Below are 16,732 nucleotides of genomic sequence, written 5' to 3' on the forward strand. Positions count from 1 at the left end.
AACCGATTGTTTTTTTTACCAACGTCTAAAAATTAATAAATAAAGTTATCAGTATAATAAAATTTGAAACTTAGCAGGGAAGCTGATTTAATGGGTAGCGCATATTTAATCTGCATTTCTGGTAAAAATACAATTTTTAAGATAACCCTTGTCAATTTTGTTAATTGTTTTTATATAATAATAAGAGAAAAGATCAGCCTCATGAACGGAATCGCTGTTCTCCTCTTTCTTTGAGGAGAGGAGAGAGAGAAGAGCATGATCATGCTTTTCTTTTTAGAAAAAATAACAAATCTCGTTCTCTCATGAACAATGAAGCAATTGGCAACCTTTCAATTTTTTCTTTCTTCACTCTCGAACATGGTAATATATTCTTAATTTAATTAAAGAACTATTTTGATATATTTAATTAATTTAAATATAATAGTTGTATAATTATATATATGTTTTTTTTCCATAATGCAAGTAATATATGAAACATCGATATTAAAGAAAGTAAACAACAAGTTCATAAATTTCTGGACTAATATTAGGAAACAAATCACGTATTATTCAAAAAATATACTAATTAAAATAAATAAATAAAATACTAAAAATATAATATTAATATTAAAAATCTTGTTAGTATACGCTCCAAAATCTGCTTCATTTATTTCTTTTATAATCGATGTATCTGGCGGCGGGCTCATGAACTCAATTATTCATATTCTCTCAACCACATACATTATAAGATTATGTACTTTTTCTGTAGTACTTCTTATACATAAACATATCTATATCTTATATTCTTATACATAAACATATCTATATATATATGGATGCGAGGAAAATCAAAATCAACAATGTGCAAAGAGAGGAGGCCCTAGTATAAAAATAAGCTTAATTATACACACACGGTCATTTAAACAACCGTGTACTAACATCTATATTTGTACACAGATTGTTCATAGTAAACGTGCATGATATTAGATGAACGATCATATATGATTTTTGTAAGAAACACCATGTATGATTAGTACCAATCTTCAAACACGGTTTTGTATTCAATTAGAAACCATGTACGCTTTATTCCCACTCTCTTAACAACACCTGCTCAATATTAATTTCTTAAAGGAACGCCCCCTCGCTATGCGCACATTTTGACCTTTTACCCGTTCAAACCAATTTCAATCATGTCTCCTCTCTCTTGTCTCTTTTATGATCTTATTTGTCCTCTTTATTTTTCTATCTTATCTCACGGTGGTAGGGAGATTTATCTCATCATTTGTTTCGTACACCACCATGATAATTTTGGTATTGGAGATTCAACGTAATAGTGGCCGAAACTCTCAGTCGCATGCGATAACTGATAAACAGCAGTTACACCACTAAATTTGGCAACCAAGTTCCACTAAACCCACTAACACATGATGGACAAATCACAATTCATCCCTCTATCTTCACATAAGTAGATATCTTAGTCAAATATAAATATGCTAGATCTAGGGTTTACTAAGAGAGCCAATTAAAATATTACACATAAACTCCATTTGAGAATAGGAGAAGGTCAAGAGGTAGAGACGGCATGTAGATGATTAAGAGAGACTCTATGGTGCAGGCATATAATTTTTACTGCTTTTATCATGTCTCTTGTATCTTTTGTTGTTGATATTACCATGAGAGTGCAAACAACACCATTCTAGGGTGCAAGCATGTAATCTTGAATTCATATGAGTTTAATTTAGTAGTTTCATTTTATTTATCATCTGCGCTTGATCTGAATTCTACTATATTTCTATCATAAGGTTGACCTATTATGATTAGGGTACAATTATCTATATCCAATAAGGAAAATAGAAATAATAGTTGATTCTTTGTGGTCCGATCTTAGTTAGAGATCTAATAGTTTATATATTTATAGACGAACGTTTTGTTCTATAGATTAATAGTGGGGTAATCTCAGACTCTCAGTTATTTCAACTACATAAGGTATAAAGGAATCACGTAACTGTGAACTTAAACAATTCTAGTCTTGTTAATAAAGACTTAACGTTGATCTTTATGCGATTGATTAGGGTGAAGTCTGACTCAGATCACTTTACCAGTCCTTTTAAATTAGGGTGCTATAGTGTCCCAGTGATTTGCATAAAGTTAGGATTGACAGCTCTCAGATTTGCATTTGATACTAGATAAGGGCGAACATGGTTATGACCAAACAACATTCGATTCCGATTGGAGTTAGAAACTATAATTGACAGGTTTAGCAGCATGCGATTGATGACAGCACCGCATGCAATTACTTTTCAACCATAAACTAGATTAAATGAGTAAGAAGGATGGATAACCTAACCTCAAGAAGTCTTCTTCTATACACAAAACATTTACTTTACTGCTAATTGTCTTGATAATCTAACTTATCCAAATAATCAATTAAACAACTAAATACCTAAAACCTATACAATAGATTATTTCTGTGGACCGACATTCCAATCCACTATACAATAGATTCATGCATTTGTGAAATATCCGTAAAATAGACAATTAGGAATATAAATATTATTAGAAGCAGCTAACAGTCCCCGGCCCTCAGTCCCTCGAAAATCCCCGGACTTTTTACATTAATGCTATAAACAAGTTCATTAGATCCGGTAATACTATGAAAACAATCCTATAAACAAGTTCAATGGATGTTCTGCAGATGAAAACACCTAAAAGCTGTTGAAAATGCGTGGTTAACGAACAAAGTACAATTGAAGTACAATCGGCAGTTAAACTGGGGACCACCTTCTGTGAACATACACATATTATCCTGTGAACATACAAATATTATCATGTGAACATATACATATTATCCTATTAACATACAAATATTATCCTGTGAACATACACATATTATCCTGTGAATATACACATATTATCCTGTGAATATACAAATATTATTCTGTGAACATACATATTGTACTTGAAATTATGGCAGTTGAAAACGCGTCATTGCCGGTTATGGCAGTTGAAAGCGCGTGGCCGAAAAAGTACTTCTTCCGTTACCGGCAGTTGAAAGCGCGTCGGAACTAAGCTAAAAATGGAAGGTTTTTATACGCGGGGATTTTCGGGAGACTGTAGCCCGCGAGACGTTACCTTTTCTCAATATTATTAGCTCTGATTTTAACCAATCAATTTCCTTAGGATGCTAATTTAAGAAGGGAAGCAACAAAGTAAATATATTTGGGTTCCCAATTAATCTAATTTAATTACTTAAATATCGTAATGTTATACTTCCCCAAACACTCGAATTGGCAAATTCTAAGGGAGATATGACTTAAATATAAATTATATTATAAACTATAAAATATTACTATAAGAACGTAATTTAGATAGGTCAGTATCATTTAGAGAGCTCTAAATTAGATGTTAGAATTAGAGTTAAGTTTAAAGGTGCAACAACCACTTAGTAGAAACGTGTAACGAAGACTATTGTTTTATATGGTCAGTAATCACCAAATGCCATAAACTATAAAAATATATTAATAATATGAAACTAAAATAAAACGTTAAACACTGGACGAACTGATCATGCAAACTGGAGATCAATCGTCGTCAGATCAAATTTTTTAAGGTGCAACTTGTATTCCGTCTGAGTATTAAATGTTCTCACCCATTGCCCTCCATTATTGTACTTTTTTATTATTTATGGTGCAACTTGTATTTATATATGGTACATTTCATAAAAAATGTACAACTCGTATTTGTAAATTAGAAATCTGACTCATACTCTTTCTTAAAAAATGGTGCTCATAATTGTCCAAGATATATATGATGACAGGTGCCTAATATATTTATTTATAATGTTTTGATATGAATTATTGAATTAATTATTTGTGCAATTTATCTCTTCCTCGAAGTAACGGATAAAGTTTATTTTTCTCATATCTCGAATAACAGCACATTTTTTTACGCACATGATTGCTTTAGAAAATAGATAGACTTTATATCAAAAATAATAAAAATAATATAATAAAGGTAGAAATGAGTGGAGAGGCATAGACGCATAGTGCTAAGTGTCTCAGATTTAATTTACATATTTTAATTCTATATCATTTTGTGTGTCTAAGCATCTCATGTAGTGTCACCTTTTTTTTTTGTTAGTGCATCGATAGTGATAAATTTAAAAAGTCAAATGGTGATGTTTTTGCGGTTGTTTTGAATGAAGTAAAAATTATGTCGATTGCTTTAATTTTACAGTAGTCATGATGACATTATAGCTATAAAATATGCCTATTGATTCAATAAATTTTAATTAAACAATATATACACATATAGATCTACTGTGAATTTAGAGACAACTAAACATTTGAAATTGTGAGATAAATAAATATTGTACTGTAATTTAATTTATAAGAAGCTAATTGTATAATTACTCATAAAAACAACAAAATATTGTAATTTATAGACTCAGATTTATCCAACGTTATTTTTTTTAAGGCTGCGGATGGTTCCAATATACCCATCTATTTGCTTTAATATTTGTACGTTCTTGCATTGATTTTAAAGAAATGTCCAATTTTTATTTATTAATTAGAAATCTGAATCATATTTTTTTTAAAAAGATGTGCTCATAATTGTCTAAGATATATATATGGTGACAGCCTGACAGGTGTACGTGTAATATATTTATAATGTTCTGATCTGAATTATTGGATTGATTATTTGTGCAATTTATCTCTTGCTCAAAGTAACGGATGAAGTATATTTATCTTAGATCTCAAATAACAACATATTATATAATTAAGCATGCTTGGACAAAGGAAGGTTAAATTAATTAGCATTGAAAATAATTGAGAAATGTGATTACCGAGGGACGAAATATCGGGAACATGTGGCCTCATTATGTGAGATTCAGTTCCAAATAAATAAAAAACATCTCAGAAATTAAAAAATAAAGTGACATTACTACAGAAAAGACAACTATATATGGTTTAAAAACTAATTAATACAAATCTAGATAGTAACTTGAACTTTAAAGGAATTTAAACTAAAATAAAGATAAAGTACTATAAATACTAGAAAATTGGTATTGTTTTGTGCCAGAAATTCTAACCAAAATATATCTCTATTCTTGTATTGCCATCCATTTTCTTATTTCTCCTTATAGCTATCTTTGATTCTTGCAATTAAATTATTTTTCTTTTTTTCTATTTCCGCCATTTCATTTCTCCTCTTCCTCTATAGTTTCAACAATAAAAATGAAAACAATCATATCTTTCCGAATTTTATTTAGGGCAACTACATCTTTGTGAATAATCATATATTTCTGATATGGAGAGAAAAATCAAGAATATCTATAACTTTCGTGTAGAGAAATGATATGTAGAGAAATTTTCATTGTCAAAATAATTTTCATCAATAATATATATGTAGAGAAAATTCTTATTTGAATCATTTAATTATATTTTTTTCAATTTTATTTCTTTACATATTATTTCTCCTCTAAATTATTTCATGACCTGTCTTGCTTGCGGAGAAAATTAGATGTTAAATCGCAATGATATTTGAAAAACAAAATTAGGTTATATTTGATTTTTTTTTCATTTGTTGTTGTCTCTTTTATTCTTATTTATTTAAAATTTATGTCTTTTTTCATTTGTTTTTTATTTTCATTTAAATATATTTATTTTTATTTTGTGGGAATGTCAAACAAAAAAGTCCAATAACATATATATTATTTTATTTTATTTTGTGATTATTTTCACCAAAGATCCTAAAAATTTATTCGCCGGTGGTGCTGAATTAATTTTTATTACAGAGTAATCTAATAACATATATATTATTTTATTTTATAGTTATTTTTCACTGAAGATCCTAGAAGTTTATTCGCCTATATCCATAAAAGTTTAATTTAGGATATCGGCGATTAAACTTCTAAGATTTTCAGTGTAAAATAATCTCAAAATAAAATAAAATAATATATATTTAATTAAACTTCTTTGTAATAAAAATTAATTTAGGGCTATCAGTGATTAAACTTTTAGGGTCTCGATGAAAATAATAACTAAATAAAATAAAATAATATATATGTTATTGAGCTTTTTGTAATAAAATTAAATTTAGAAATATCGGCAAATAAATTTCTACGGTCTTTGGTGAAAAATAACATTAAAATAAAATAATATATATGTTACTAAACTACTTTGTAATAAAAATTAATTTAGGGCTATCGGAGATTAAACTTTTAGAATTTTCGGTGAAAGCTAATCACAAAATAAAATAAAATAATATATATGTTGTTGGTCTTCTTTGTAATAAAAATAAATTTAGGGATATCCGCAAATAAATTTTTAGAGTCTTCGGTAAAAATAACCATAAAACAAAATAATATACATGTTATTGGACTTTTTTATAATAAAAAATAATTTAGGACTATCGGCGAATAAACTTCTAGAGTTTTCGGTAAAAAATAACTATAAAATAAAATAATATATTATATATTACAATCAATACAAATTTGTTTCATCTGAGAGTAGAATCTCAAACTTTGAGGAAAAAAAATAGTGCTGCATTCTTTAGATGTGGTCTCTAATAATTGAGTCTGTATGCGGCGGTACAGAAATTGTGATTTTCTGGTTTATTTTTTTTTAGAAAATGGTACATTTAAAAATTTCGGAGGTTGGCAGCCATACCTGAATTCTTTTGAGATTTGTTCGAAGCACAGTGAGTTGCTGTAAGAGTTGTCTCATTTGATCCGAGTTCGGATTGGTTGTGGATGTTGGGTTGGATTCAACCCGTTCACACCCAGCGCAAAAGTACTTCTCTCTTTCTTCTCATCACTCCACTAGCGATAGGTCCTTTCCATTTTTTGGAGTAAGGGTTTTGTTGTGTTCGACCTTCGAGCTTAGGGTTGTTAGTCACGGCGAGTGCCGGAGCTTCGTGCCCCTCGTCGTCAGCTTGTGGACCGCTCACAGAGCTTCGTGCCTCTCGTCATTACTGTTGCAAAGTCGAGAAGATTAGGGAGGACAGCAACGGTTATGGGATCCTAATCTTCATTATTCTCAACATTCCCATAATCAGAAATACATGGCAGCAGCTGTCAATATCTGTCTAATGTTCCATTCATATAAATATCCGAAAAATACAAACGAATACATATATGATTTTACCACTATCGGAGCCTCTGGATGTGCAGCTATAAATTAGTACAAATAGCCATGTGGTGGGGACTTGAAAGTGTTATTTCATCACATGGTTGGTCTGGCAAAAGAACAAAAACAACAAATAATGTTTATAAATTGCATAATATATAACACCAATAAACTGAATAAATAGAAACACACGTGTTATTTGATTCTGTCAAAACTAATTCAAGACCTCTTGGCTGGTAAATTTTTCTTTTTCGACTTTTTTACTATTAATTTTGTAGTCTAATTAACGCATAGTTAAATTATATTTAAATAAAGACTATAAACTTTAAGTAACCATGTGGAACAGATTATTCCACATGATGTGCATGACTTACTAATTAATTAACTAATTTTATTTTATTTTTATAAGTTATAACATTAGCACCGCCCATAGAAATTGTAAAATCTACCAATTGTTTCTCAAATTTAAAACTGCAGCAAAGCTTTCTATAGTCTATATATACCCACTCATACTCTGCTCTATCAACCATTCCTCAGAATAAAGATAAATTCACTTTCAACAACACCCACCCCCCCCCCCCCCTCCCCCCCAATGCAATTGTAAAAAAGACAAACAAAGACACTTCCTACAATCAAAAATATATACATGGCAGAAGCTGTGACCTCTGTGCTGATAAAGCTTGCTGATATCTTGCGCGAGAAAGTTCAAGAAGTGAAGGATGTGCGTGGGCAGATCGAACAGGTGCAAAACGAGCTTCGCTTGATCCAAGCGCTGCTCAGAGATATTGATTCCAAGTGTAACAGAAATAATGTGGTAACAGAGTGGCTGAACCAAGTCAGAGATATTGCCAACAGAATAGCTACTGTAATTGATACCTTCCGGGTTAAGATTGAAGAAAACCGTGCAGAAAGTTCCAACTGGCTTGTCAGACAATTTAAGACGGCCAAAAGAAACTATAAAACGTACAAACGCGGCCTGCATGATGAGCTCGAAGATATCATAGAGCAACTCGATTGGCTTTACCGGCGCCGAACCGACTTGAGAATTGAGGATCTTGGTGATGATGTTGATGATCCAGAAGCTTGTGATGATGTTGATGATCCAGAAGTTGTTGGCCTTGAGGATGACCAGGGAAAGATTATCGAGCAGCTCAAAGATAGCACTATTTCGAGGCGCACGGTGCTCTCGATTCTGGGTACTGGCGGCCTCGGGAAGACAACCCTGGCCCAAAAAGTATACAACAGGTGCACGTCCTTTCTTTTATTATATATAAAGCGGGTAAATTTTTGTGGAACAATTAATCTATAACAAGAAAATTGCTAAATTCCAAACCATCTAGTTGTGAACTCAACTGTCCAAATTTAAATTGTTGTCATTCCTTAACAAGTGATGATATTCAATTCTTCGATACTGTTATGAACTATTAGTAATCAATTACTTTGTATGTAATTCTTACCTAGGTTGAACCTGCACTCTTTCTTCATTGGTGAAACTTATATACTATATGAGTTAAATTCATGACAATGGATTATTTAAAGGGATTGTATATATAGAAATTTAAGTGAATTAATTGTGAAACTAAATTATAATGATTTGCATACATGAATATAAATGTTACTCAACTACATCAAATATATGTTGTTCTGATAATTTGTGACATAAATAATCACCGTTAATTTGTACGATTAATCAAAATTAGCCTCTCTATTTTGGTTAATAGAATTTATAAGATGGTAAATTAGGCACAAAGACGTGGTTCAAACTTGAAAGTCTTCTCTTCACAATATATTTGTTACAAAATGTGGCCCAGATCTTCTTAAGAATACTAGTACTCAAGGTTCTAAATAGCGTTTATCGCGTCATAGCGAGAAGCCTACAAAAAAATCTATAGCGAATAGCGTTGCTATAGCGAAAACTATGCTACATAGCATTTTTTTATTTTTATAAAAATTATATCATATATTTGTACTAAATATCAACATTATCTAAGTCTCATAAAACAATAAATAACATCCAATTGATTAAAAAATTATAATATTCATATTGAACCAATACAAAGTCCAATTGCGACTCAAAATATCCATAGTAATACTAATATAAAAAACTATCGATCATTTGTTATTCAAAATATATTCAGCATCATGACATAATCTATCTTTTTTTTATTTAAATTTCAAAATATCCGAGACATCATGGCATAATTAACTATCTTAATCTATTCAAAATATTCAAACTACTATCATTTTGTTACTTCTAGAAATATCTTAGTATATTCAATCTGAGCTTTTATTTAAAGCCCATATAAATTGAAAAGAAAAAAAAAACTCATGTTGCATAGCGCGCTGTAGCTTCCTTATTTTGATTTTGTTTGATGAATCTCTCATTAAATATTTAATAGTTTAATATAAAGCTTAGTACATCAATTGCAAAAAAAAAATCACGCTTAAAATCCAATCTGAGCCTTTATTTAAAGCCCATATAAATTGAAAAGAAAAAAAAAACAGCTCATGTTGCATAGTGTGCACTATTTGCGCTACACACTATGCACTATAGCGGACTACTATTACCGCTATAGCGTCCGTAGCTCAAATAGAGCGTTATTATGCCATAGCTTAGTGTTTAGGGTCCAAAAACGCTATAGCGCCGCTATAGCACGCTATTTAGAATACTGCTAGTACTCAATCATGTATTCCAAATGTTCTGGTCCTTATTTTTCCTTGATGTAACACATTTTTTCTTCTTCTGAAAACAGTCATAAATTGGAGGGACAATTCGATTGTCGTGCATGGCAGTCCATTTCTCAAACTTACAATGTAAATGATCTCTTGAGAGAAATTCTTTACTCAGTTAAACCTCACATGAAAAACAAAAATCCACCCATAACAAATAGGGATTTACCGGTGAAGCTAAAAAACTTCTTGAGAGGCAAGAGATACTTAATTATTTTAGATGATGTGTGGGACATTGATCTTTGGGGGAAGCTGAAAATGGCATTACCCGATCTGTACAATGTGAGTCGCGTGATCATTACCACCAGATCGCTTGATGTTGCTAAAGCAGCAGATTGCAACACAAAACCGTATGTACCTCGTTACCTAACTGATGCCGAGAGTCTAGCTCTCCTGTTCAGAAATGCTTTTCAACAACATGTACAACCTGAGAATTACCCAGCTCATCTCTTGGATGTGGCCAAAAGATTAATTAAAAAATGTGGTGGGCTACCCTTGGCATTGATTGTTCTAGGTGGTATCCTCGCAAGGAGGGACCCCAACTACACTGCTTGGAACATGTTGGACGAGACCATAGATTGGCATGACAAAGATGGGATACAGTGCTCGCAGGTCCTTGCCAGGAGTTATGAAGACTTGCCTCGATATCTCAAAGATTGTTTTCTTTATTTTGCTTGTTTTCCTGAGGATTATAAGATTTCAGGATGGCGTGTTACAAGAATGTGGATGGCTGAAGGATTCGTACTGAAAGATGGAACTGGAACAATAGAGGACAGAGCTGAGAAATGCCTTGAAGAGCTATTGCAAAGGTACATCTCTTCTCAGTTCTAACTTTTATGGTACTTGTTAAGTATAAAACATGTCTTGTTGTGTTTTCGGCCCAGCTCAATCTCATCACATTCACAGCAGATTTAATAACTCTTCCAAAATTCCTCTCTAACAACTCCCCCTATATTCAATTAATACCCGGTACAGACATGATCTCCTTTTTACCTCCTTAGTTCCATCATTCTCCCACACGTAAAAAAAAGTACTTTTCAATGATAATATCAAATAAATTTTATTTTACATAAGATTATTTGCATGCAATTTATTATCTTTTAATGCATAAAGGTCAAGAATCGTACCCGGTAGAAATAATTTGTTAGAAATTCTCTCGTCTCCAAATATCCAAGAAATAATTTAGTATCTTTATATGTATATCTTTGTTGCAAATAAGATTATGTATATCATCGTTAATTGTTGATGAAATAGTGGAAACTCATGTTACAAACTTTCACTAGTAAAAAATATGGAATCATGATCGGTTATATACGCATATTAGTATCGGAATACAACCGATTCTGATGAAGGCGATACTGATACTACACTAATCTGGATCGGTTAAATAACTGATCAGGATCAGTTGTTTCAAACAACCGATCCTGATGTTATATTGGATCTAAAAAAAATATTTTTTTTATTTGGCCAGCTTCCATATATATTTGCTGGCCAGCATAAAATATATTTTTTATTTACCATTGATTTATCGGACCTCAAAACCAATTAAGAACACAAAATAAAATTCATGAAACACAAAAAGAAGTACAATAGTTGAAGAAATTTGGTGCAATAGCAAAATAAAATTCAGCCACATGTATGACACTCCCTCTTTTATTGTCTCCACCAGTGCAAACTTCAAAATCTGAATAAATATTTATATCATTAATTGCTTGCTTGTGCATCTTTGATACATGTATTATTTAAATTGAAAGACAAGGAAAACCTAGTTAGCATACCTCAAAGTGTACCTCTTCACCGCCGATAGAATAATCTCAAAAAGTCTTGCTCAAATGAAAAAAAAATAATAAATTGAAACCATGAACTGTAATACTGCAATTTAGTGTAAATTAAAAATACAAATTGAGAGGCGTCGGAGACAGAGAGAGAGAGACGGACGAGTTGAGAGGCGGGTTTGATTTTTGATAAGTTGAAAATGAGAGGCGCAAAATGAAAATAAGAACCCTAGAAGAGGGAGAGATTGAGACAGAGAGAGAGACGGAGGAGTTGAGAGGCGCGAAATGAAATTATGGGGATGATGCATCTACCTAAGGGCATGATTGTGGATTTGTTCGGTTTGAATTTGATACCAGGAAGTTTCGAAGGATCATCAGAAAATGACAATAAATTGCTGCTGCTTGGGATAATCATAATAATATTATGGGTATTATCATGAAGAGACCTGAGCTTTTGTATCTATTGTTGTACATATAAAAATTAGGATTGGATGAGCACATACAACGATTATGAACAGATGCAGATGAAATTTTTTCGCCTTTAATTTTTGAGATGTAAATTGATCTTGCAAGAATTATCCATGCTTTATGTATATTTGTTGATTATTTTCATTTTCTTAAATGCTATATTTGTTTTGGATCTACACTTTTTTCTCAGTTTAGCACAATTTTTGCTTTGCATTTTATTCTCTAGACTCTTTCCAAGTCATATATTCTGACTTAGAGCATGTTCGGCAAATACAATATAGGTGTTCGGCAAATGCACGATAAAAGAGGGAATGCCATACATGTGGCTGAATTTTATTTTGCTATTGCACCAAATTTCTTCAACTATTGTACTTCTTTTTGTGTTTCATGAATTTTATTTTGTGTTCTTAATTGGTTTTGAGCTCTAATAAATCAATGGTAAATAAAAAAATATTTTATGCTGGCCAGCAAATATATATGGAAGCTGACCAAATATGTTTTTTTTTTTTAGATCCAATATAACATCAGGAACTGATCCTGATAGTTATACTATCAGGAACTGATCCTGATAGTTATACTATCAGGAACTGATCCTGATAGTTATACTATCAGGATCAATTGTTTCAAACAACCAATCATGATAGTATCTGGATCGGTTCTAACAAACAACCGTTCTTAATAATTCATTTATTAGAATCGGTTGTTTATAAAAACCGATCTGAATAGTTTTTAGCATCAGTTTTTAAAAAAAAAACCGATCTAGATAGTTATTATGATCAGTTGTTTCATATAGCCAATTCAGATAGGCCGATCTTGATTCTAGTTTTTCCACTAGTGTTTTAGGCAACAAATTATTTGTTACAAAGTTTTTTTTTTTGGGGTTCATTACAAAAAGGTTTAAAATAGATTTTTTGTTGTTTGTCAGTGTTTCACATAACTAGATATAAAGTTGCATTATTGCCATGAACTTATATGCTTACAAATTTGATATCGACATATATATGTAAGGTGTATGTTAGAGTCAAGGACATGAGTGTCTAAACCAATAATATCCATAACTGACAAAAAAAAAATTAAAAGAGTGAAGCACTAAGATAGCCCGATATTTAAAAAAATAAATAAACAATAAACAAGTGCGTAAGAACGTAAAATATTGTAGAATAATAATAATTTAATTTATTACAGTCAATATAATTTTAAGAAAGATGATTAAAATATTTATTTATAACCAAAGCTAATATTATAATTTCTTATTGTTGCAAATTATGCTTTTGTCAATGTAATTCTATCCTCTGAAACATAGTAAAAAAAAACTTGTTTTTGCTTTGATTGGACCAGATTGTTAAACATATAAATTCAATTATAATTACATACAGTGGCATAGGCAGAATTTTTATCAGGGATATGCAAAAAATAAATTATTAAAAAATAGTTATTATTTTTATTCTTTAATAAAAATTTAAAATTGTCAATGCACCCTTTCTTAAAAATGATTTTTTTTTTATAAACAGTTTGTTACAAAAAAATATAGTTACAAATTAAATTTTTTTACTACAGTTTGTGATTAAGATACTTTTTGTGATAGTTTAAAAATAAATGGATTTGTTGTATGTTAAAACTGTCAAATAGCAAGACATAATGGTTTGAAACTCTGAAATTGAATGTTAAGACCAAATAATTTATAGATGCACTTGGTTCTCTGTGAATCAATATTTTTTTCTATTTTATACGTAATAGATTAATACGCTAAGTCTATTTAGAAAGAAGTATCTAATTATATTTCTTCTCCAAAGAGCCTCCGATTAATTTATTTCGAAATCAACAAAATGTAGTTTTGTTAAATTCAAAATTGACACAAAAAAGACCGAATCAAACCACGACTAAAAGAGAATCGCGATAGGAATAAAAAATGGACCGAAATAGGGGTAGGCAAAATCCTAATTTTATACGAATGTATTGGTAATTTTCAAAATTCAGGAGTAGGCAACTGCCTACCCCTAGACCATGCTAGCTCCGCCACTGCTTACATACACAATTAAAAAGAGCGAAATTTTCACCCTAAGAAAAACAGTTTGAATAATGACACTGATTAAAAAATTTTAATTTATCTTTATTAATTGAGTTCGAACTTGAAAACTTGTAATAACCTAGCTATGTCAAAGAGAGAAAAATAAGCACGAAGGTCCAAATAATTTTCTGTGTCGAGCCGTAAAAAAAGAAAAAGTTCACTGTATGGGACTCTAGACAATTAATGAGGTATCAATTAAAAAGGTCAAAACAGATATTTTAAAATATTTCTCTTATCCCAAAATATTAATTGCCATTAATATAAACATTACGTATATACATTGACTATAACAAAGGCATACGGTACGGAACCTATCGACAAATATTTCCCTATATAATACTATCTAAATAACAAATCATTGGCATTAGTATTACTATTATATGTGGTCTTTAGACCTAAATGAAAGAGGACAGCCATATTCTTAATTTCCATATACACCACATTTTTAATTTTATCCATTTAGAAAATTTTATATTGCAACTTAATCGATCGACTCAAAACAAATTTATGTGCAACTTAATATATTAGCCTAGTACGAATTTTTTTAAATAATAATTTCAACATTTCGAGGTGCCTACATGTATTTTATATTTATATTACTGCACCATCGGCTATATAAGCAGGACATCCTTTAATTTCCATATATATTTGAGCGTTCAAGTATTTTTCATATTAATTTGACTTAAGAAATACCTAATTATTGATAAACAAATATTTCCATTCATTTTTTATGTCAATTTGTATGAAAAATACTATTATAGGTGCTTGATTCAAGTTACTAAAAAATCTTGGAACGGCTACTGCAAATATTGTAGTGTGCACGATCTTCTACGGGACCTAGCTATCCGCAAAGCTAAGGATGAGAAATTCTTCACTGTATTCTCAAAAGAAGAAGATGTTAACAACCTAGCTGCTAGCAAGCCATGCCGTGCAGCACTGCAGTTTTGCACTCCCAAAGAGAATGACATTTATTCAGAAAACACTCATTCTTTACTCTGTTTTGGGCGAATTTCATCTCATGATAGTGGCTTTGGACTACTAAATTATATTGGGTTTGGACTACTTAGAGTGTTAACCATGGAGAGTATCGATATGACCACATTTACTCGGAGACAGTGGTCGAAAGGCTTGATACACTTGAGATACTTGGGGTTAAGAGAGTGCAAAATTCCACATGATATATTTAAGCAGTTTTCCTTCCCTAATCTAGAAACCATTGATTTAAATGAGTCGGAAGTAGATAGTGACGAAAAAACACTAGATTTGTGTGATGTCGTAATCCCAACTCTAAGACATGTATCTGGCAGTGGTTGCTATGAAATCCATTTACCATTAAAATGGAATAAGCATACAAATCTACAAACAATTATGGATGTGGACATACACATAGAATCAGTTGTTGAATTAGGATTTTGTATCAACTTGCGTACGTTTGGGATTTTCATTGTTGATGATCTAGATAATGAAAGGGCCATAAAAGAGTGGCAAAACCTCAAGAGTGTGCTGAAAAACACAGTCCAATTGGTCTACCTCTCTATTAAAACAACGGGTTTCCTACCATTTGGTGGCACAAAAGAATTACCTTGTCATGAGAAGATACAAAAACTAGTTCTATGGGGAGAATGGGAAAGAAATATATGTGTTCCAAGTGTTGAGATGTTCCCAAGAAACCTCACCAAGTTGAAACTCGCATTTTCTAAACTCCAGGAAGATCCAATGCCCATATTGGAGAGGCTGCAGAGCCTCAGGATACTTTGTTTATGTTATAACTCATATGTGGGAACAGAGTTGATTTGTTCCACAGGAGGGTTTCCTAACCTCGAAAAACTGGAGCTTCGATGGGTGCACAACCTACATTATTGGGACATAAAAGAGGGAGCTATGCCCATCCTTGGTCACCTCCAAATTAATTATTGTAAAAAGCTGCACGTACTTCCCGAGCTACAAAAGGTGCGGACTCTTCAAGAACTAACAGTTTCTAGGCCCTCGCTTGAGCTCTGGGAAGGTATGCAAATGCAAGGAAAAGATGTGCACAAAATTAAGCATATTCCATGTGTGCGTATAAGGTAAAATCTCATGCATTTTTGTTGTAATATATTTTTTACATTTTTCAAATGTCATCATAACCTATCTAGATTGTTCATATTACTTTGCATGGCTGCAAGACTTTATTTTCGATTTTAATTACATTTTTATTTTATTTTTTGTTATTTATTTAACTACTCTTAATTATTGTATGGATTATATTGAGCAGGGAATATTACCCACAATAAGAAGAGATTACTCGAAAAAAATGCAAGAAGAAGACATCACATAATCATACATATTCTCTCTACTTGATTAGCAACGAACGGTCAGATTTGAGTTCCTTATAATTTTATAATTACCCTTTTTGAGTTTGTTGTCCCGTGCCGTTCAACTTTTCATATTTGCCTGTTGTCTTGCTAGGTTTAATTTTCTATTGTTATGTACTTCCAGTTTTTATAATTGTAATTGTACTCATTGCAAAGGAGTTAATTTTTTATGATTGTTTATCTGATTATTGCAATTAAAAAAAGAAAAATGTCGAATAATTAATTTTT

General features: G+C 31.3%; 1 protein-coding gene across 1 annotated transcript; it reads left to right on the top strand.

Moving 5' to 3' along the window:
• Positions 1 to 7,748: 7,748 nt before the first annotated feature.
• Positions 7,749 to 16,515, top strand: LOC144554856 (disease resistance protein RPP13-like). The gene is made up of 4 exons (XM_078303214.1): positions 7,749 to 8,354; positions 9,863 to 10,648; positions 14,912 to 16,216; positions 16,405 to 16,515. The coding sequence occupies exons 1-4, from the start codon at positions 7,756 to 7,758 to the stop codon at positions 16,421 to 16,423; spliced, it is 2,709 nt and encodes a 902-aa protein (XP_078159340.1). The 5' UTR covers positions 7,749 to 7,755; the 3' UTR covers positions 16,424 to 16,515.
• Positions 16,516 to 16,732: the final 217 nt, after the last annotated feature.

This window comes from Carex rostrata, chromosome 5 (assembly GCF_964058835.1).
Source record: "Carex rostrata chromosome 5, lpCarRost1.2, whole genome shotgun sequence".
In the NCBI taxonomy this organism is placed as follows: domain Eukaryota; kingdom Viridiplantae; phylum Streptophyta; class Magnoliopsida; order Poales; family Cyperaceae; genus Carex; species Carex rostrata.